Below are 23,334 nucleotides of genomic sequence, written 5' to 3' on the forward strand. Positions count from 1 at the left end.
ATGACACTTTCACAATGACATTTAAACAAAACTTTGTTGAGTTCATAATCAGGGCTCATTCTTGAATCAAAAGAGCAATCCCAATGTCATGTTGGAATGTCTTACATTGTCATATCTTGAAAAAAATCATATATATCATTGTTAGAATAATTCTTATTTTTTTTTGTTTGCTTGCACGAGCTTAACTCAATAGTTTAGTAGACAATATTTGAGAAAAAGGACAAATGTTCAAAATTCAACAGCGGCATAAAATGGACAAATCCCTTGTAGAACCTTAGAGTTGAGGATTAACCTCTTGGAAAAATTAATAGTGGTGTAAATATTGCCCCTCAATTTTTAAAAAGATACATATATTGCCACTACCGCAGTGTAAATGTTATCCTCAGATTTCCTCCCGTACGGTACGACAGGGGCAATATATGTACCTCTTTGATAATTCAGGATAATATTTACACCACTAATAATTCAGGAGGAGTGACATTGATAATTGTCATATTATGGAGGGGTATAAATTACAATTTTTCCTTTATTTATTTTTAGGTGCGAACATCTCTTAACGTGAGAATACATGTGCTTCTTCAGTAATACATGGTATGTTCTACATGAATGCACAATAACTATAGTCCTGTGAATACTACATAAATGCACGATGCATTCTTATAGTAATTTTGTGCATTCATGTAATAATTTCAGTACATTTATGTAGTAGTTACAGAACTGGAGTAGTTATTGTGTATTTATGAAGAACTTACCGTACATTACTGCAAAATCTGTATGTTCTCACATTAAATAGATATTCTCACATGAACGGGACCTATACTATAGAAATAGGGAGTGAAATATTGCATTCAATGACGCTGCAAAGTATCATGTCCGATATCCCACTGATAGGAGAATAGTAAAATTGAGGTTTTAGTAATAAATTTTTTTACTTTGAGCCGATCCAAAATAGAATAACCTTACTTTGCCCCCCATTGGCCTTTAGCAACGATTCATTGAAGTTATAAATCAAATTCATTAATATTCATTGTGTTAGTCAAGATACGTTATCAATTTGTTAAATTAAAAGATTCATTAAACAGTGAATCAATTATAACACAATAGATCAATTTTTACTACCCAATTAGAATCAAGGCAAAACAAAGGCGCAAAATGACTAGTCAAAGAGCTACTGTGCAAAAAATTTACATTATTACACTGCGAACAGAATTATGAGTCCTAATATGTATAAGAATCATGAAAGAATTGAAGATATTTTTAAAAGGAAAATGAGAAATCTATTATCAGAGAATGTATCATCAAACAATTTAACATAGTGACTTGAAATGTATAGATGGAGTAGCTTCCGAGGTCATAGAGCAAATGAGCCTTCATTTTCGTTAAAACTGATTGGCGCTGGACAACTGATTTGCTTCCTGCAACATATCCACATATACTGTTCTAAGACCCATTTTCTCAATGTTGAATGTATAATATATAAACATAAATATGCAGTTCAACTATCAGTTTATACTTTTAGTTTAGATGAAGCGCATATTTTGGTATCAGATCTAACTCCATGCCGTTTGATATTTAAAATTTGAAGCAATTATATATCATTCACTTCTTTTTTATTAGTATCTTCTTACAGTTTCATGAAGTGACAGATGGGAACATGACATACCTCTGTGAGACAAACGTTTCATCAGACAAAGCCTTCTCCAATCTCTCCACAAATGGTGTTGCATGCCAACTAACTTTTTGATCCTGCAACATCAACAGATTCAAGTTACTGGTTTTCAAGAAGAAAACAGGAAACAAAATAGTACTCCAAAGCAAACAAACTACTTAAATAATAAAGCATGGCAAACCTCTTTGTACTTAGTAGTGGTATTTGGAATTCCGTTTCCATTCCACCATTTAGGCGAGATATGAGAAGTATCGTGATCATGCCAGTGAGCAGCAACCATCCCAAGGATAGGCCTGTCACCTGGAGTTCTACCGGAATGAACACTTTCAACAAAATGTAGATTACTATCTACTTGGTTGAGAGATGGATTCAGCGAGGAAGACAAACTTGCTTCCAACTCCAATTCCTTATTGGCCACGGTTTCTCTCAGTACCATCTCTGAGTTAAGGTTTGTTTCATTAGGATGTTCAAGAGATTTCCCCATATCACTGGGCAAGAGGATAGAAGTAGAGTCTTGAATGGAAGTAGAATCTTCATCCATCAATTCCTTCAACTCACGGTTTGAGGTAGAAACCACATACTGATACCTGACTCGAGGATGTTTTCCATTTGCCACGTTATTATTTACATATGATGGGAAAACAGTGCCAGGTGTTTGCATCTCATTGGTTAGTTTCAATGGGGTTGGGTAGGGTGAATGCTGGGATTTCAGACTAGCAAATCTGGATGAAAATGTCTTCGCCGCCGACGTTGTAGGATATGACTCTAACTCAAAACGAACAGATTTATTTATGTGTGTAGAACTCGGAAGAATTGCAGGTGAAACTGATGAAACAGTATCACCATGAGCCTTATTGGCATTGATCCCAATGGATGGAGTGTTCCTAGACACACTGCCATTTCTGGAGCCAATACTCTTTTCTCCATTTTCCATATAGCTACAATAACATACAAACACATATTCAGAATCTTGTGCAATAAATTTTGATAAACATAAAGACTCAGTTCTGAACACAAACATAACAGGCACATGTCAAACTGTAATAGTAAAGGAAAACAAGGATTAGTATTTCCATAGTTTCTGGCAGAACATGAGGGTATAAAAATAAATTTGGAAAGCAACTATTCAGTTCTGGACATTTGACTCACATGCAGGACAGCAAGATTAAAGGGTACTTCAAACATGAAGAAATCTGAAAAGTGGGCACTTCATAGAAAATATACGTGCACTTTCAAATGTAGACTAGAGCTAGTAAGGACTGTAGGATCAGAATGCTACCTGCTAGGAGTAACGACAGAAGAATCTGAACCCTCCATTACTTCTTTACAATTTTTGGGAGGTGTCAGAGGTTGATCAGGCTTTTCAACCAGGTTTTGATTCTCAATAGATGAGTTAGGGAGCCAAGAGCCAGAATTTGGAGATACAACCTTCAGAGCTGATGAATCTTCACATTCCTTTGAGAGTTTTTGAATTTCAGAAGGGGCTTCTTGTAAGGTTCCACAAGCTTTGAGGAATTTGGCCTGCAGAATAAAACCAGTCAAAATAAATAGATGACATGGGACTATTCAAGGTCCTTTTTCACATTAGTTCTTGTATAGGATACTTAGAAACATAGTTCAGTAATTTCAAAGTAGCCCTTGGATGAGATTACAACATCAGACTTCTAGATAAGTTGCTTAAAGGGGATACTAATAACATGTTATACTAATGTGCCTGAGACACGTATGTATAGACCACTCAGGTACTATAATGTTCAGTCAACTATATTCAACTTAAGTAATTAATGTTTCTTGTACTTGACAATGTTCCCTTCTTGGTTGTTTTTTAAGTTCCTTTAGACATTCACATACTCCAAGCATGTCCTTCCTACTTTGTGCTGCAAAATTACACTAAGGCACCAAAATAAACAAACCATTAATTACATTACTAAGAGCACATAGTTAACATATATTAAAATGAATATACTAGAGCATGCAAGTCGCACATTAGTTATTTCAAACAGTTTCCAGATGAAGGAATTATACCATGCGAACTGGCAATCATAATAGGGTCAGTAAATTCAACAAAATGCAGCTATTACACAAGTAAACTATGAAAGTTAAACACAAATCATGAACATTCGACACCTTTTCTATGGCTACTATGTATTTTATATTGCAAAATTCAGAACTTAGAAAGTCTGTATCTTACCCAAACTGTTCATTTTACCCTGAACTCTGAACCCTTCAGTTTAACCTTGACTTACCCAGCTTAAAAACAAATTTTTGAACATGAGAACAATAGATGTATCCTCCAAAATAATTAAAAACTGACCACACTGACATGGAAATCCAAGACTAGAGGTAACAGGAAATAGAAACGGGAATTGTTGGGCGGAAGCCGATGAAGGGCCAAGTCCAACACCCTACCAATGTGGCAGTATATAGAGCTATAGCTTTTAGCTAAGCATTTGATCCTAACAAGTGGTATCAAAGTGAGGTCACGAGTTTGAGTCTGCCTCAGGAAATAAAATGCCGTTTTTGGCGTAATGGTAAGTGATTGATCCTAACAGGGATAAATATAGAATCACAATGAAGATAGTACTTTAATCAATTAAGATGAAAACAGTATCTCAACAGAAACAGTTTAAAATTCTTAAAAACAAAAAAAAAAAAAAAAAAAAAAAACTAATAAATAAATAAATAAAACAAGGAAAACTGTGTAATTGAATTAAACTGTCATGAACTCAGGAGGAACAAGAATTAAATTTTCAGGGTACAAACCTGGTTCCTGAGCTCTGTCACATTCAACTCAAGCTCAGGAGTTCCAATGTCCTGTTTCTCCACTCCCTTGGCCTCCAAACCGTATTGATCTTCTTTCTCTAAATTGGTATATCAATGAGACAAGCAATAAAATTTACTAAACTAATTAAATTTCAAATCCAGCTTGATTGCGACGAAGTACATAATTATACTGAGAACTAGACAAATTCTATCACTTTGATAGGGAAATAGGAGAGGGGGAGGAGTTACCATCAGAAATAAATAATGAAGACAAATTACACCAATTGCATGGTACTGCAGCTTCCTGATCGCACAACAAAGAAAAACAACACTCAAAAGATATTCCAAAGAGATCATCCAGTTTGTTGTGAAGTTACTATCAGTTTTCGTCTAGATCATCCAGAAATCACAACATATACATACAAACACACACACACGCGCGCATAAGTATATAACAGATTCTAGTGTTCTGGAATAACGCAATAAGAAGATTGAGCAAGAAAACGAAGAAAATGAAATGAACTTGCAGGCTGAGAGACGAGTTGATAGCGAGAGCGATCAGGCGTAGTAGGAGGATCGCCGCCGCCGCCTAGACGAAAACAGCTGAAGAAACAGCCCATCGCCGCCGAGAGCACTGCCGCGGAGAGAAACTTGAAAGCGGATACGAGAGGTAGGCAGTTATCGCGTCCTTCGACAACTGGCCAAGACCACACCATAGCGAAGCTATCCGATTGTAACCGAGCAATAAAAAACCCTAAACGCCGCCACAAATTACTCACAAGCTTTTCATTCGCGTATGAGAATTTAGAGAAGTGGAAATGGAAATTGAATGGATGAGAGAGAATTTGAAATTCGAACAGGTGCTACTGCGAGGGAGAAGAGTTTTCCGTTTCTTTTTCTTTTTTTCTTTTTTAACAGTAACTAATATTTTTAATTTATTATTTATTACTCTGTAATTAACTAATTATGTTTTCAAAAAAAACTAATTATTATTACTACGGAGTACTTGATTTTGACATTTTGGTGAATTTTAATTAATTAATTAAGCACCGGACATTTTTAAGGCATGTTAGTATAAAAATTTTAAAAAATAATTTCAAATTAGGTGCATGACTATATAATTTGTATCATTTTAGTCTTGTTATTTAATTTTTTATTTAAGTTTCGGGTTAATTATTGTCGGAATTTCAACAAGAAAAATAATATATTCTAATTAAAACGATATTTTCGACCAACTATTGTCAGAAAAATTATGTTTCTCATTGAAATTCTGGCAATAGTTGATCGAAAAATTGGACAACATGATCAAATATAATACAAATTATATAGTCATACACTTAATTTAAAAATATTAATGGTCAAGAACCAAATATAACACAAATTACATACTCATGCACCTAATTTGAAAATATTAATAGTTAAGAATCAAATTTGATACATATACAATAGTTAAGGGATCAAAAGTATTTTTTTTTTTTCAAAATTCTAAACATTTATGGAATAATTATATTCAAAGTTTTAAATTTTTATAATCTAATACTCCGTATTAAATTTTTGTATCTTGTGAAAATTTTATCTGATTATACATAATAAATTAATAATTATATTCAAATCTTTAAAATTTGAGAATTTAGTATCAAATTTGTATTTTGCAACAATTATATCTGAGTATAACATTTGACTCAAGTAAAAAAACTAACATAATTCAAAAATTTGAGTTAGCCAACAAATATAAAATTACAAAAGCTTCAATTACTCTATATTGGGGACTCACGATAAGTGTACTCAACCAATCATCTAATAGCATCCTCAATATTCTTAGTTTTTGGTATTTAGCCTAGTGAGTTTTTAACAAATGAGGGTGTTGATTTTTAGAGAAATCTTTCTCCTACAACACCCCACATTTTGTCAGAATTTAAAAAAAAAAAAAAAAAAAAAAAAAAAAAAAAAGGTTTCAAAGTGGTCGTCAGTTGGCAGCCACTCTAAAAAGGAAGGGCTTTTATTTTTTTATTTTTTTTTAAAGTTGGCCGTTGTACAACGGCCAGCTTCTTCTTCTTCTTATTCTTTTTTTTTTTTAATAAAAAAAATTAAGTTTTGTGCTTTAATTTTGTTATAAAATTTTTAAATTTTGAACAAAAATTTATGCAATATAAATGACTAAATTTAGTATATAATTTTGATGCCATATTTTTAGAATTGAAATTTTATAATTATAAATTTATTTTAACTTTGACATGTTTAATTTAAATATAATAAAAAATAATAATTGTAATTATAATTTTTATAATAATAAATAAATAATTAATTAATTAAAATATAGTTCAGTAAAATGGTGGATGCACAAAAAATTGAGAAAAAATCTATAACTAATGGGGAGAAGGATTTTTGTGATTGTGTGAGATAATGGATGATGAGGTGGATGTTGGGGTTCACAAAAAATGAAGAAAACCCCCAATTATTGAGGATGCCCTATTAGGTGGGGTCCTATCATTATATAAATGCATGACAAAGTAGAAGTAAACACCATTAATATATAACCGGCTTGATTGACGTGACTCGTGAGTAGCCGTATACTCTCATTCTTTAAGGGAAGTCGGGAGTTCGAACCCCCTCTCGTATGGAAAATTCGCCTAGCCCGGTGCATAATAAAATGCACATATGGTACAACAAAGATAATAACAATCACCATCACAAATGCTTTGTACATTTTGATATGACCAACTCACAAATTTCATTAGAAATTTAGTTATTGAAAAGACTAAGTTCAATCATCCAAGGCAAAAGATATAATAAACAATGTCTTGCTAGTATGTCAACCTTAATAGCATTTACTAATTTTAATTTCTTACCAATATAGGATTTAACACAAAACATAAGCGAACTTTGCATGAGGAGAATGAAAACGTAAAACAAAATGTGTTCGTGAAGTTTGCACTAGTCCAAAATGGGAAGACACAACAATGTTGACTGTAAGGCACAATAATTTGCACTATAATGCAACAATGCACAAAAATATGCACTCGAAAAATGAAAAATGTGCATTAGAAGAAAGAAAAAATGCACCGAAAAAAAATGAACTTATACAAAATTATCATAATGTCACCGTATTTTTTTTAATTATCTTCATTCTAGACCCTTGAATTCGACTGGATCAATAGATGAGATTAAATCTTATTTTTTACTTAAGCAATTCTTCGCATTTGATCGTGACACAGACACACACACATAGATGTATTGGATCAAATAAAAATACACTTTCAGGAGAAAACTAAGGATGTATTCAATTTAGAATTTAAATAACTTTTGTAGACTTTTTAAAATAAAAAAGTTTATAAAAGTTTATGAATGTTTTTTATATAGACTTTTATAGAGTTTTAAAAAGTTTTGAACGACTCTATGAAAGTCAATAAAAGTTTATTAAAATTTATCATTTTAAAACTTTTAAAAATCTACAAAAGTCATAATTGAATACACCCCCTAAGAATCAATCTTTGCCTTAAATCTAAAAAAATGAAACAGATCAGATCAATTTTTTTTAAAAAAAAACACAATGGCATTTTTGTAATGATAGCCAACTCTACTCTGCAACTTTTAACATGGCAAATTATTGTGTGGGCCACAGTCCAAAACGACGTCGTTGAATTTTATGAGTTAGAATGAAGTACATTATGAGTTAGAATAATGTACATTTTGTGTTGAATAATGTACTTTATGTGTTAGAATAATGCACATTATATGTTAAAATAATGAAAATTTTATGGCAAAATAATATACTTTATGAGTTAGAATAATGTATATTATGCTTAAGAATAATGTACATTATGATTTATAAAAATGTATGTTGTAGTGAGTCGCGTGAAAAATAAAATACGCGAAACAACGTCGTTTTTGGATTGTAATCCACACAGTTGTGTGGACCACGGTCCATGCAATAACTATTGTTTTAACACTATACTTAAGAGTGTCAATGCGGGTCGACCCGGACCACTACGAGCTTTTTTTCTCGTGCCTTTGAGGGTCGACCCGCGAAGTCCGCGGCTAGAATTATGCAATCCTAATCCGCCTCATGCGGGCTCACGGACCTAACTTCAAAAATTAAAAAAATATTATATTATTAGTTTATATTTAAATAATTTAATCTAAATAATATGGAGTATTAAATTTTGTTGTGTTAAAAAATTTAAAATTTTACATTTTTTAAGATTTTAATGTTGTGTGTGTGCGCGCGTGTATATATATATATATATATATATATATATATATATATATATATATATATATATATATATTATATTTTTTTTTTTTTTTTGAAAAGTCTGTGGGCTATCTTGCGGCCCACACTAGCTAACCTGTCAAGTTCGCAAGGCCCGCATTTTCGCAGGCAAAAAAATCTAAAAGCATTAACCCGCCCCACCGAGGGGCAGTTTAGGACTGGCCCGCGGGATTCGGCCCACCTTGACACCCCTAACTATATTGTGCACTTCTAAGGATTTTTCATAAATTTACATTGGAGGTGTTTGGTAAATGGCTGTTAACTGATAGCTCTAAACTGATTGGGTTAGTGGATTTGACTAGTTGATAGTATTAACTAATTGTAGAAAAGTGTTTGGTAAATTAGCTGTTAAATGTTAGCTGATTACATACAAAATAACTTTTTCAAAAAGCTAATCGAAAAAATTACTTTGAGCAGCTTTTTGAATTTTAGCATTTTGGAGCAATAAATTGTTACAAAAAACTAATTAATCAAACACTCTGATGGATTTAATTACCCGGGGTGGACCCGAATCACTAAATCCGGATAAGAATATGAATAATAAATAAATAAACGAAACAATGTCGTAAAGGCCGTGAGACCGTATATTATATTAAATGCCGTAGAATTGGTTGTTACAACAATTGTTCCTGTAAAGAGTGTGTAAGAAGATGATTAGATGTCCTAAAGAGACAAGGTGGGGGGTTTTTATACAACCCCCACCCCTAACCGCCACTCCCTAAGGTGGGGGGTGGTTAGATCCGCGTTGACCGCGCCTCCTTGACCGGTTCTAGGTCGGCCTCGCTCATGGCTGACCTCTCTAGGACGACCTCTCCGCGGACGACCTCTCCCGGACGACCTCTCCACGGACGACCTCTCCCGGACGACCTCTCCAGGCTGGGTCGGCTGAATGATGGCCGAGGTCCCATGGGCCGAGGCCCCACGGGTCGGGACCCCGGGTCTTGCTCCACCTCTGCGGATCGGTCTGCTCCGGTCGTAATATATCCATCACACTCATTAATTTTTTAACCAAGTAAAACAACTAATAATGGATAGGCTAATTATTTACCAAACAGGGTCATTATGTTGTTAAAAAGTACATAATTAGTTTTATAAATTACATTTTACAAAATGCACTTAAGATTTATGACGGAATTTTTTAATTTTATTTAGTTTAGAGATTCACAATTTAGTATTGAGTAATATCCAAAATGGTCCCTCGACTATAGCTAAATTCACAAATTGGTCCTCAACTGTTAATTTTAACCAATTAAGTCCTTAATTTTATAATTTTAACACGATTTTGTCCTCCGTCTATTTGACCGTTTGTTGACTGTGATTTTTGAGAATATATATGTAATTTCATGGTCCATCGTCGGTTTTTTAAGGTTCCGATTGCATTTCCAGACTGCACTGTTACATTTGAACCCACTGCCGAAAGCAATCTGCCAAATCCTGTCGCCTTTCTTCATCCCTTCTTTGGATTCAATGTAGTTGAGTTTGTACCAGAGCGAAGAGTTAAGAAAAGTGGGGTGTTACATGGGCGATAGACTGTGTCACGGCAGCGGATGAGGGCGGACGGCGGTGAAATTACATATATATCCTCAGAGATCACGGTCAACAAATGGTCAAATAGACAGAGGACCAAATCGTGTTAAAATTGCAAAGTTAAGAACTTAATTGATTAAAATTGAAAGTCGGGGATCAATTTGTGAATTTAGCTATAGTTGAGGGACCATTTTTGGTATTTACTCTTTAGTATTTTACTACTTAAGGTTTAGGGAAAATTGTAAAAAATGTCCCTCTATAATATGTCAATTATCAATGTCACCCCTGAATTATAAGTGGTGTAAATGTTGCCCCTCAATTATCAAAACGGTGCACATATAGATAGCCCCTCCCGTAACGGACATGTGGTTCCCTATTAGTGTACGACACCGTTAAGCCGAAGTAAATATGTAATTTAGTTGGTTTTTTCCTTCCCTCGATCCGAAGTACCAGCGATGGAAAGCGGTAGGAAACCATAGGTCCATTATGGAAGGGGCTATATGTGCACCATTTTGATAATTAAGGGGCAACATTTACACCACTCATAATTCCCTGACATTGATAATTGGCATATTATAGAGATGCATTTTTTACAATTTTCCCTAAGGTTTATCATTTACAATTTAGTTTAATCCATAAATACACATTATATTGTTACAAGTTACACAATAAAATTAATAATAATTATAATAATACCACCATTTTTTTACTTGACAATAATTACAAAATTACCATCACCTTTTTTTTTAAAGATAACTTGAACCAAATATAAGATAAGAGTGTAAGCTTTAAAATGTTACATTTCATTGGTTAGGTTGTAAAGTGGTGTCTGTCTTTCAACTTAATTTTACATTTGTTTCTCATTCACACACTAAACACATACAAAGGTATCAAACAGCAGCATCAATATTCTGAGACTTGATAATCGTAGAAGCATCGCCCTTAGATTTCGCACTCCCGCTACTAAATATTCCTTGCAACGCGTTTAAACGTTCATCCAGTATAGTGGCCTCTAGTTCCTTCATCTGCCTTTGCTGATTTTCCATTATCCGCTCCAGTTCTTCCATGTGTTTCACTTTTCGCTGCAACTTCTTAAGCTATATATAGCCAAACATAAGAAAAATTAAAAATTGGCTAAAGATATATATACGGAAGGGATCAGGTGCGAAAGGGGCTTCCCGTGCGATTGGATTCAAATTAAGCATTAAACTGTGACGCACTTTAAGTTACAACACACGCACATTAAGCACACAAACAAAATACCTTCAGAACACAAATCCACGCACCTTAAGCACAAAACTCACGCATCTTAAGCATAACCCTCACGCACCTTAAGCACAAAACTCACGCATCTTAAGCATAACCCTCACGCACCTTAAGCACAAAACCCACGCACCTTAAGCACAAAAACACACGCATCTTAAGTTTCAACAACTACTCGCATTAAGCACAAACTAACGCACCTTAAGTACAAAACTCACCGCACATTACTCACCTCACAACCGCACGAGAAACATGCACCCGCAGTGGAACTTAATTATATATATATATATATATATATACACCAATGTGAGAGTTGTGGACAAATCTTAACCATTGGTAATTTTTGCATCTAGGTCAAATTTAAGGTGCATGATTTTTGTGCTTAAGGTGCGTGATTTTTGTACTTAAGGTGTTTGATTTTTGTGCTTAAGGTGAGTAGTTGTTGAAACTTAAGGTGCGTCAACCTGAAGCTTAAGGTGCGTGGTTTTCCTTCATAAGGTGCGTGATTTGTATGCTTAAGGTGCGTGAGTTGTTGAAACTTAAGGCGTGCCATTTTAAAACCTTAGGTGCGCGTGGTTTGTGTTCTTAAGGTTTCGCGTGATTTGTGTTCTTAAGGTTTCACGTGGTTTGTGTTCTTAAGGTGCTTTGTTTGTGTGCTTAAGGTGCTTTGTTTGTGTGCTTAAGATGTGTCATTAAGGTGCGTCAACCGCACAACTGCACGAGAAGCTATACTCGCACCTGAACCCTTCCCTATACATATATATATCAGGTGTTGGAAGTAGCAAAGAAAAGAAACTCCCACCCCCTGAGAGTTACTAACCTGGGTATCGACTAAAGTTGAAACCAAATATTCCATCTCTCTGTGTTCCTGATCAGCCAATAATTTGGCATGAGCTGCTGCGCCACCAAGAGCAGCTGCAGTGGCAGCCCTCATTTGCAACGCCAGAGGTATGCTACTCTTCTGGGAGCTTTTATCCTGTGTGTCTGGAAAGAAAATGATTGAAAGAAGGATGAGAAAAATAATATAGCATCTAGGATCAAAGTTGAGCTGTGGGCATCAATCACTGTTTAAAATCCACAACACATCAATATGAAGATCCGCTAGAAAAGTATAGCAAATGAAGTTACGGTTTTCACTATAAATACCTGAACTCATTTTGTCTATCTGACCACCTTCTGCTAGAGGATCTCTGTCAAATGAATGAGTTTCTCAGTACACATCCAAACACAGAAGCATCACTATCACAATCAAGGCCTTAAAATATTATGACGACCCATATCCAATTTTTCTTTAACTCAGGCAAGGAGATTAGAAATTCAAACAAATGAAGCATTACAGTAAACACAAACACTATAAGCTACTACATGAAAATTTGAAAATAGTAAAACAAATATATAACTGCCATTGTAAACAAGAAGCATTTGAATCAAATTTAAGCAAGCTTTGGCTATAAACTGAAATTGGAAATATGAGAAGCACATGACAAAAGAAGGCAAGTAGGCAAGTGTATTATTTGAATTACATGAAAGGAAAAGTCACCTATGCCAGTTCCCATATAAGAATTTTAACTCATTCAATAATTGAAGCTAAGCCAAGTTGTGGCTAAAGTCAACAGAATATGACCCGAGAAAAGTGTGATTTGGTCACCACAGGCCAGCCATGCTGAGGAAGAGGGGAGCAGTGGAGCATGTTTGCATGCCATTCAGTGTAGGCTGTGATTTTAAGGCATTAGTTTGAGTGTCTGACAAAGAACTTGTCACAACAATTTTGATCTATGTAATTAACTTTGCAAAAGATGCATAAACCTTTATCCAGTTAAGTGAGAAATCCTCATTTTGAAACATTCCCAATATCCAACAAACTAAAGATAAACAATAACAAGCAGAGTTTTGAAAAAGGTCAAATTCATTTATTATTCAAGCTTAGAAGTCTTCTGTCTCCCAACTCAAAAAAAAAAAAAAAAAAAAAAACCTACAAATGAATGAAACAAATAAAAGATATTATACGTTTATACATGCAAAACCCAACAATAATACATCAGTCAAATTCAATATCAAGTTATTTCACAAGGAATACATTGAACAGCATAAAGACTCAAAGAAACATAATTTACCTTTCTTGCTCATTATTTTCAAGGGAAGATTCCAACTCATCCCCAAAACTATCACTGTCATCAAAAATCTCCCTAGAACACTGGTTTTCATAGCAAAGTGCTGTAACAGCTGCCTCAGTTGCAGAAGAAGTAACCCATGGACCAACAACAGTAGAGATGTGTGCTACCTGAGAGTAGTTATCTCATCAATGAAGAGCACACAGGTAGAAGAATTGGTGGAGGCAGGTAAACATTCAAAATAACCATCTTTACAATTTACACAAGTTCAAAAAATGTCCCTTATCCCAGTTCATACACTAAAACCCCTTCAAGGCTGCTTCATCATGCTCTTTATAAATACTTAGTCCTATGCAAGCTTGAATGTGCCCATGAAAAAGTAAGAAAACCCAGTCCTATGACTCCTATGCAAGCTTTTACAATGTCCACTAAAATAGAATCTTGATTCTATTTTCTTTAGATCATTACATCTTTCTAATGTTCTATAAGGAAATGGAACATATCTTTGACCAAAACAAAAGATTTAACATTGAACTAGTAGAAGTTGAGATTCTGAATTTACATACAATATAGAACCAAACAAAGCACAAGATAAATGAAGAGCTAGTTTACCTGTTTCATTAAAGAACTGCTAGGTCCTGAAATTGGCACACTGCATCTTCTCTTTGTAGGTGGTTCTTGGTTTTCATTATCTCCATTCTGTTGCTCATTCTTACAGTCATTGGATTGATGCTCTGTTGTCATAGTTGCTTGGGGCTCACTTGAAGCAGGCTGTGCTTGTTTCAAACCATTTACATCACCATTTGTATCACAAAATCTATTCTTTCTATGGGCAGATCCCAGCATAAGATCACCAAACGGAAGCTGTATAAGCTTTGAGATACATTCAAGTTTGTTCTTTGTTTTCACATTTTGGGCAACGAGATCCCAGTCATCTCCATGCTTCAGTACAGACTCAAATAGGAGTAAAGTTTCCGCTTCGGTCCATACAACCTGGTGGTTGCCACTTTCAATGAACTTAAAGTCATCTGCAGACTTCTCCTTATCGAAATTACCATCTTTGAAGCACTTTTCACATAAGATAAAGCTCCCTTCCTGATGTTAAACCAACAATTAACAAAAATGAATAAAAACAGATACAATTACTTGAGGTTTTATCCATTATCTATGGTCTCCATTTAAAACATAACTAAATACTTTAACATCCCCATCCCCGTCTCTCTCTCTTGCTCTTCCTTTTCTTCTTCATTTTTCCTATTAACCAGCAAAAATCGGTCTAGGCGCCCCTAGACCGTGGCAATTTCCCTCCTAGGCGCCTGCCTAGGTCGCCGCCTAACGCCTAACTCGACCGAATTTGGCCGAGTTTACTCGTCCATTTCGATCGAGTTAGCCAAATTAACATGGTCGGCTCGGCCTTGCTAATTTTTTCCTTACTCGACCGAATTCGGCCGAGTTTACTCGTCCATTTCAATCGAGTTAGCCAAGTTAACCTGATCGGCTCGACCTTGCTAATTTTTTTCAATATATATATGACATATATATACACCTACACACGTGCACTGCTTTCTTTTCTTTTAGTTAGCCGCCTAGGCGCTAGTCTACTGCCCGACTAGCGCCTACTGCAACCATGTTAACCAATTCTCTATTAATTTTTTTCAACACAAGTCAATTTATGCATACAATACATACACAAGCGTGCAGTCACAAAGCAAGATCACTAGTAAGCTCATTTTAAGACAATCAAAACAGGAAAAGCAAAGAAATTCATAAAGCACCTTGCTATATTCGTAGTGCCCAGAGGTACACGACTCTTTGCAGTTGCCACACACCAAAATCTCCCTCTTCTGCTGCTCCAATAACTCCGCATAAACATCGGAGTACGACGACAGCGGCGGCATCTTGAGCCCACTCTCCGCCGCCTCACCGGCAACGCCCAACGAAGGCGGCGGCGGGAGCGGAGCAAGGGGCTTGAGCGAATTAGGCGCGGCAATGACCCTCACCCCATGAGGAGCCCCTTCCTCAACCCTAACCCTCCACTTCCCATCCTCTTCCTCCTCCGCTTCCGCCCCGGCCTGAACAGGCTCCGGCTTACTAGGATCGAAATTGACGAGCCCCCACTTCTCGAGGAAGGTGAAGACCTTCTGGAGCACGCAGATGTCGCCCACCAGAGACTTCCGCACCTCCGTGAATGTGAGCTTCCGGGTCGTATCCTCCCGGTACTTGGAGATCATAAAGTCCCTGTACTCCTTGTATATCCGGGGCGTCCTGGTGATTGAGCTCCCATCGAAGAACTCTCCCAGTGACAGCCTCTCTACTTCGTGGATGTTATTCCACGAAAACCAACCTCAAGAAAAGATCCAAATTAGGGTTTCATACATACATATATATGCATACATTACATGTAGAGAGAAAGCGAGAATGAGGTCTTACTGGTGTAACTGGGGATGGTGTAGAGATCGTGGTCGGGGGGGCCGTCGGAGGAAAGTTTAGAGGTGTTGGGTTCGCGTGAGCCCTCCATAACTGAGATGGTGATTGGTGAAATTTTCTCAGGTTAAAGGAGTGCTTTGTAAATATTGGCAAATTTTTTTATACAACATGCTCACCAAGCTACAATTTTAATATATTAAAAATACATTACTTTTGTTCTGAATATACATTATTTGAAAATGTAATCTATAAAATAGTGTACTATTATTTTAGTATTGAAAATACACTATTTTATAGTTTGAGAATGTAATATATAAAATAATGTATTTTCAATACTCAATAATATATTTTCAAATTACGTAATTTTAGTATATTAAAAATGTATTTTTTTTTTTAAATTTATAGTCTGCATAGTTATGTGGACAATGATTCATATAATATTCAATTTGTAAAACTAACAAAATAAGCTAGTTCGACCCGAGTTTGGCCAAAAATGGAATCGACCCATTCTCAAACTCAACATGTGGTATGGCGAGTTGGCAGACCGCAAATTATGCTGTGCAACCGAATGCATCATGGGCATGGTGCATATGATGCAAAACGACGTCGTTTTGGTTAAAAAAACGCGGGTCCCACTTAAAAAAGAAATCAGGTTCGATTTTCGGCAATAGCATTTTTATATATCCATAAATTCATAACTATATATCCACAAATTCATAACTATATATCCACAGTGAATGAATGAAGTAAAAATCCACAATGAATAAACTAACTATCCACAATGAATGAACTAAATATCCACAATGATTGAACTAAATATCCACAATGAATGAACTAAATATCCATAAATTCATAATTATATATCCAGAAATTCATAACTATATATCCAAAAATTCATAACTATATATCCATAAATTCATAACTATATATCCACAGTGAATGAATGAAGTAAATATCTACAATGAATGAACTAAATATCCACAATGAATGAACTGAATATCCATAAATTCATAACTATATATCCAGAAATTCATAACTATATATCCACAATAATGCTATTGCCGAGAATCGAACCTGAATTTTTGAGTAAAAGACAATATAACTAATGAAATTATTTCTCTTAATTAATTTATTGATAATGAATATTTTTTTTGAGTAAAAGACATTTTTGGTCCTAGACTTATATTGGCACGGATAATTTTGGTCCTCCTTAAAAAATTTTATCATTTTAAGGACAAACTTATTGTGAGGGACATTTTTTGTCCTCCTTCTATATATCCGTTAAATGACCATGTAAGTGAAGGGTAATTGCATCATTTCATGTTATCTCCTTCTCTATATTTCATCCATGCATGTTTTGTTCTTGATTTCAGACGAGGTTTTTAGTTTCTGGAGAGGAGAAAATCATATCATCCCCGTAGGGAATCTGGCTGTTACCAAAGCGGTGGTGGCATTGACGGAAGGGGAGCATAGATCGAAGGCGGAGCGACGGTTGACCGGACGGAATCTGAGTAGATTTAATGACATGACCTCGGCGACTTAGCAGACCTCATGATGTAGACTTCCTGAGTGAACTCTTTCAACATGTCCGCATGCAAGTTTTCTGGCTTTAGGACTTTTATAGCCACCTATTGACTACAATATGTACCTTTATACCTGAAAAGATTTATGATATGACCAACAAGGAGTGCAACCACAACTGAAACTCAGTATAAGGATCATATGTAACTTACAAATCTCCAAAAGTTCCATATGCAATTTTGTTTTCAAATTTCAAAAGCTGTGAATCAATTTTCCAATCATCAGTTCCACCAGTAGGTATTTTTCCACATTCAGAATTTGGTTCAGGCACTGTTTGGTTCTGCTCGTTGTTAGGAGTAAGTATGAGTTCTGGTTACTCCTACAACATATTTTCAACAGAGTTCTTAGCTGCTCAATGATGAAATCCTTGAGCACTAAATCAGTATGTGAAAATATTGTGGTTGATTCAAATCTTTCAAATATAAGCAGGAAGAAGAACTCAATGATGCTAAATCTCCGTCTTATTGTAGAAGAAAGGTATCATCATCCCCGGAGAAGGAGGAAAAACCGCAGCCGTTGTAGGAGATAGGTTGAATTGACTGAATTGCACTCCTCTTCAGATGGCTATTTAACAAAATTACAGACTGATGAGGACCAAAAATGTCCTTGTCACAATAAGTCTGTCCATGGCAAAAAATTTTATGGAGGACAAATATTGTCCGTGCCACTATAAGTCTAGAACCAAAAATATCTTTTACTCATTTTTTTTTTTTTGAATAAAGATATTGTAGGGACAATGTAGCGAATATAATCAATTGATGAATTAAAATCTGAGTCATTCACTTGATTAAAAAATTTAACCGCCATTTTTTCTACCCATTATAAGTTTAACTCTCTTTGGCTCTTATCAGTATAGTAGATAGTAAATATATCGGCCGAATGCAATAGGTATATATATATATATATATATATATATATATATATATAATTTAATTATATTTATCTAATCATTTTGTTATTTTAATTGTTTTTATCCTCACATTAAAAATTACATTGTTTATGGACTAACAAAATTATATAATATCATATAATTGAAGTAGACTTTTTAGTTTTCATGTTGTATTCTAAGTGTTATATTATATGATTTTAGCATACCTTTTTGTTTAAGAAAGTCTAGAGTTACAAATCTCAATGGGTTGAAGATATTAATTTATGATAAAACTGATAACGATTATATTTCCACAAATGGTTTACAAATAAGTTTTTAATAATCTGTAATTACACTCTTTCTATTATTAAATGGCAATCATATTATTTCGTTGATGCGTAATATTACATATAAAACACTATTATCTATCAATAATATTTTATATTACAATATAAATCATATACTTTTTATCATGTCTTTGTAAATATAATGTTATAACAATTACAATTATTAACTTAGAATAAAATATAGTCCGTGCATTGCACGGGTGGCATACATACTTATGAAAAACTCAACAGGCCTTATGAATAAAGATTTGTGGAATGACACGTATCTTGTAGTTTAATGACATCGTTGTGGCCCTTTCATACGGAAGGTCACGGATTCTAGACTCATCACAATTATTAAGGGTGTTACATATCATGTTGTAGTCACCGTTGATGGATACTATATAACTTATAAGTCCACCGTTGATTAGTGTTGTATTTATTAGAGATAGCGTTTCAAGTATTCATCCATTCGAGTGTAGTGAACTTCTGGGTAAAGTTGCGAAGCTTCTTCTCCATCGTCTCCTATCTCAAAGTTTGTCAAACAACCCTCATAGAAAATGTGGTAGTAAAATATCACTCCTACTTTACCAACATACTCCATATCTGCATGTTACCATTTTAATGATTAATAGATCACTTAAACTTTAGCCACTCATTAAAAAAAAAAAAAAGGTGTCAAATAGGTCAACCGGTTATCAAAGTGGCTTTATTACCCGAATAAGACATTATAAAATGAGATAGAAGAGTCTTACATACCTTTCATGGAAGCCAAGAATTCATCACCAGTAACCGTGATCTTCTCAAGCTCTATTCCTTTTAAGTTTTCCCATTTAGCAATCAACTCTCTTTGAGTTAAGATGTTTTGTGGTGGCCTTAAGTATACTGTCTTGTTCAAGGTCCTGGGATCATCTATACACTTCACTGTGTATGCTGCCACATCATCTTCGTCCATATATATCACTGTATGTATATATAGTATGCATCAATTAAATTAGATGGATAGAAATGAAAAGAAAATTAAGATCAGAATGAAAATTAAAAGAAAGTTATATACACTACTGGAAATTATGGAATTTTCGACCACCTGAAAGTGATCTTGAATCAAATTGATACCAAAAAGTGGTCGAAAATAGCCACAAAGGTTTTTCCGGATACCAAAAGTGGTCGGAACAAGGCTTTCGACTTGATTTAAGATCACTTTCAGGTGGTCGGAAATTCCATAATTTCTAGTAGTGATATATGGTATGGTTTGTACATACGACCTTTGACATTGCCAGTCCCGTATATGTAAGCTGTGTGTTTGGGAGGAAGAAGAGTGCCAAGTTGAGAAAGGTTACCACAAAAGTAACCAGCAAAGCAATTAGCTGAAATATAAGTGTGGGGAATATTTGCTTCTTCAATGGCCTTCCTTATTTCCATCTTCTCTTCAAATGTAGCCCTACCTGGAGTTCCTGCTTCCATGGCATTTCCCATTCTTGCTGGGTCCATGCCGAATTCCGACGGCAGGAAACGCTGCACTAGTACAAAAATGAACAAATGAGACTGACTTTAATGTTCGTAACTGTTTTAAAAAGAAGGATGCATTGGTGGATTCTTAAAAAAAAAAATTAAAAAAATTGAGCATAGCCATGTCTGTTGAGCCACTGAGTTACGATAATTTATATCTTGTCACATGCTCTATTGGACGTGGGAGCACTTGTCACTTGGGATAGGAAATTCAACTTTTTGGGAGAAGAAAGAAAACAAGAAACTGAAAACAGAGTGAATGGGCATGTTTGCCATATTTAATTATTTTTTTTTTCAATTTGATCAATTTTCAATATGTAATTTCTTTATCTCTCATATAAAAGTTGAGGAGGATGTAATATATATGACAAAATTGAAGGAGTAGAATATGTGACAATTTTATAATAATTGATGACTAAAAGTGAAATTTGTTCAATTTTTATTAGTTCGAATTTAATTAGTTTAATATAAAATTTAATTTGTGATGTAAATAATAAATTTTTAGTAACAACATTTTTATGTTGTTGTTATGTTTCATTTATTTTAATTTTTAATTAATCTATATTCAATATTAGTCTTGTTTTAATCGTCTTGATGAGATCTTTCAAATGATATAATTTATTTATAATAATATAATATTTATGTTTAAGTATTTAACAAAATATGTAAACACAAAAAAAAAAAACAAAATAAATGATATAAAAGGAATTAACAAATGAAAGCATGGGCAAAACAGGAATTAAAAATGTTTTAAGAAAATGCCGTGGATGAACAGTGTCGTGCAGCACTGTTCATCAACAACAAATTTTTTGGCATTTTGCCGTCCCATTGGAGCCTGTTATTTGTCATTTACGCCAAATTTTTGGGCTATTTGGTGATATGGCGTCTCCTTGGAGATGCTCTAATAATAATAATGAATTTAAGTAGAAAGAATCTCTTTGGTTGGTAGTAATGTGGACAAACAAATATGGTAATTAGTATTGAATCCCTTAGTAGGGTACAAAAATCTTCAACCAAACAAAACCTAAGAGCATCGACATTGGTGAGTTTTTGTAGGAGAAAAATTAAGATAGAATTTTTGCATAGATGGGGGTGGGGGCTTTATGACAAAATATATATGAAACATAATCAATTACATAAAATAATTTCAATAGAAAAGACACTATATTCATATATACTTTTTAATTTTAATTTCTTTTAGTTAGATCAACTTTAAGATTCGAATACGATGAAGTATAATATAAACTTGGAGTTAATACTCAAAATCGTCCTCGACTATAGTGGTTTTTCTCAATTTCGTCCTAAACGACTTTGGTGACCTAATATCGTCCCAGACTTTTGTGTTTCGCTCAATTTAGTCCTAGACTTTTGTGTTTTTGCTCAATTTAGTCCTTCATTTGTTATTCTGTCCATTTGGTGTTAAATAAATAGACAATTCAGTAATTTTAATATTGGCATCTCTTTACTCATAGACATGTGAACTGCGAAATCTTTTTTTTTTTTTTTTTTTTTTTTACGAATTACTCCCAGAATTACTCCTAAAACTGCGAATATAAAATTTGATTTGCAAGTCCGGGAGTAACTCTGGGTGTAATTCGTACAAGAAAGAGGAATTTCGCACTTCACAAGTTGAAAGTAAAGAGAGATCAATATTGACATACTGAATTGTCCCTTTATTTAACACCAATTTGACGGAATAACAAATGGAGGACTAAATTGAGCGAAACACAAAAGTGTGGGACGATATTAGGTCACCAAAGTCGTTTAGGACGAAATTGAGAAAAACCACTATAGTCGAGGACGATTTTGGGTATTAACTCTATAAACTTGTAAAGTACATTAATTAAATGATTCATAAAAAGAAGACTAAAAGAATATTTAATTTGTTAATTAAATGATTCATAAAAGATAGACTAAAAATACATTTAATTAGTTTTGTGAAGGGATGAAAGAGGTAAAATAAAAGATAAAAACTAAAGACAAGTAGTGCTAATGAGATTCAAATTTGTGACATAAGCTATTTAACATCAAGTTTAGAATTCTAACAAACTAAACAATTCAAACATTTTATATATATATATATATATATATATATATATATATATATATATATATAAAAGGGGTGGAATGGGGGGAGGGGGCAGCTGCCCCGTAAGTCTGCCCCTGCAAAAACTCCAAAAAAATTATTTCTAGAGCAATATTATTTGTGGATTTTTTTGGAGTTTTTGCAGGTAAGAAATAAATAATAATTACTCTAATAATGTGAAATAATATAATAAGGAACCTTGATATTCCCAGCTTCTTTAATGGCGTCAACCAGCTTGAGCTGCAGGAGAATGTTGTGAGTGCGGAAGTGCACTCCCGACATGGTGCATATGACGACGTCCACTTGTTTGACAGCGTCCACAAGGCTCCGGTGGTCGTCAAAGGAGGCCTCCACTAAGCGAGCTCCTTGCTCCTTCAACGACAACAACATTTGGAGTTTGTCGATGTCGGAAGTGGAACCGATCTCGCGGCGCTGGAGGACATATGTGGGGTGGCCTTCGGCTAAGCTCGCCTTCACTATTCTCTTCCCAATATACCCAGTGCCACCCACAACAAGAACCCTACTTTTTTCCATTTCCAAACAAGTATTGTATTTGCACTGAATATAATCTCCCTTAGGCTTCGCTAGCTTCTAGCTCCCACATATATAGACGTCTTCAAAAAAAGCTACCACATATCAAGGATAAGCCTACCTTGATATTTTCCTACTTCCAATTTTTTATGAGTTCGATCTATGTGGATTTTCAAATCTTACTACTTAAATTTTACTCTTGATACGATAGATATTGATAATATATATATATATATATATATATATATTTTTTTTTTTTTTTTATGTGAGTCTCTATACAAATGTATACATCAAGGTTTTGTGTATGAAAGTAAAAATTGAGAATAAAAAATGAGAGTATACATAATATTTTCCATTTTTATTAGTATTCAAAAAGGGGTGGCGTTTCGATTTAGTGTAT

The 23,334-nt window shown here is 34.4% G+C and overlaps 3 protein-coding genes across 3 annotated transcripts; all 3 read right to left on the reverse strand.

Annotated features, from left to right (window-relative positions):
- Positions 1–1,171: 1,171 nt before the first annotated feature.
- LOC109177379 (protein JASON-like) lies at positions 1,172–5,292 on the reverse strand. The gene is made up of 7 exons (XM_019326737.1): positions 4,960–5,292; positions 4,682–4,736; positions 4,433–4,530; positions 2,949–3,190; positions 1,851–2,607; positions 1,664–1,746; positions 1,172–1,415 (listed from the first exon to the last, which is right to left on the reverse strand). The coding sequence occupies exons 1-7, from the start codon at positions 5,146–5,148 to the stop codon at positions 1,352–1,354; spliced, it is 1,488 nt and encodes a 495-aa protein (XP_019182282.1). The 5' UTR covers positions 5,149–5,292; the 3' UTR covers positions 1,172–1,351.
- A 5,763-nt stretch (positions 5,293–11,055) lies between these two features.
- On the reverse strand, positions 11,056–16,152 carry LOC109177378 (SWI/SNF complex subunit SWI3A). The gene is made up of 7 exons (XM_019326735.1): positions 16,037–16,152; positions 15,382–15,950; positions 14,219–14,701; positions 13,610–13,776; positions 12,642–12,685; positions 12,316–12,479; positions 11,056–11,329 (listed from the first exon to the last, which is right to left on the reverse strand). The coding sequence occupies exons 1-7, from the start codon at positions 16,122–16,124 to the stop codon at positions 11,123–11,125; spliced, it is 1,722 nt and encodes a 573-aa protein (XP_019182280.1). The 5' UTR covers positions 16,125–16,152; the 3' UTR covers positions 11,056–11,122.
- Positions 16,153–18,946: 2,794 nt separating this feature from the next.
- On the reverse strand, positions 18,947–22,961 carry LOC109177381 (isoflavone reductase homolog). Its single transcript, XM_019326739.1, has 4 exons — positions 22,602–22,961; positions 20,074–20,323; positions 19,568–19,771; positions 18,947–19,414 (listed from the first exon to the last, which is right to left on the reverse strand). Exons 1-4 carry the CDS (start codon positions 22,935–22,937, stop codon positions 19,251–19,253), a joined length of 954 nt encoding a protein of 317 aa, XP_019182284.1. The 5' UTR covers positions 22,938–22,961; the 3' UTR covers positions 18,947–19,250.
- Positions 22,962–23,334: the final 373 nt, after the last annotated feature.

Source organism: Ipomoea nil, unplaced genomic scaffold (genome assembly GCF_001879475.1).
Source record: "Ipomoea nil cultivar Tokyo-kokei standard unplaced genomic scaffold, Asagao_1.1 scaffold0804, whole genome shotgun sequence".
Lineage (NCBI taxonomy): Eukaryota > Viridiplantae > Streptophyta > Magnoliopsida > Solanales > Convolvulaceae > Ipomoea > Ipomoea nil.

Coding starts and splice junctions, on each gene's coding strand:
- LOC109177379 (XM_019326737.1), bottom strand. CDS start 5,148: ATGGTGTGGTCTTGGCCAGTTGTCGAAGGACGCGATAACTGCCTACCT. Junction 2,608..2,948: donor TCTGTCGTTACTCCTAGCAG/GTAGCATTCTGA, acceptor ATGTTATTGTAG/CTATATGGAAAATGGAGAAA. Junction 1,416..1,663: donor GAAACGTTTGTCTCACAGAG/GTATGTCATGTT, acceptor GATATGTTGCAG/GAAGCAAATCAGTTGTCCAG.
- LOC109177378 (XM_019326735.1), bottom strand. CDS start 16,124: ATGGAGGGCTCACGCGAACCCAACACCTCTAAACTTTCCTCCGACGGC. Junction 13,777..14,218: donor GCAGTTCTTTAATGAAACAG/GTAAACTAGCTC, acceptor AACTACTCTCAG/GTAGCACACATCTCTACTGT. Junction 12,686..13,609: donor GAAAATAATGAGCAAGAAAG/GTAAATTATGTT, acceptor TTCATTTGACAG/AGATCCTCTAGCAGAAGGTG.
- LOC109177381 (XM_019326739.1), bottom strand. CDS start 22,937: ATGGAAAAAAGTAGGGTTCTTGTTGTGGGTGGCACTGGGTATATTGGG. Junction 20,324..22,601: donor AAGAAGCTGGGAATATCAAG/GTTCCTTATTAT, acceptor GTACTAGTGCAG/CGTTTCCTGCCGTCGGAATT. Junction 19,415..19,567: donor ATTCTTGGCTTCCATGAAAG/GTATGTAAGACT, acceptor GGTAACATGCAG/ATATGGAGTATGTTGGTAAA.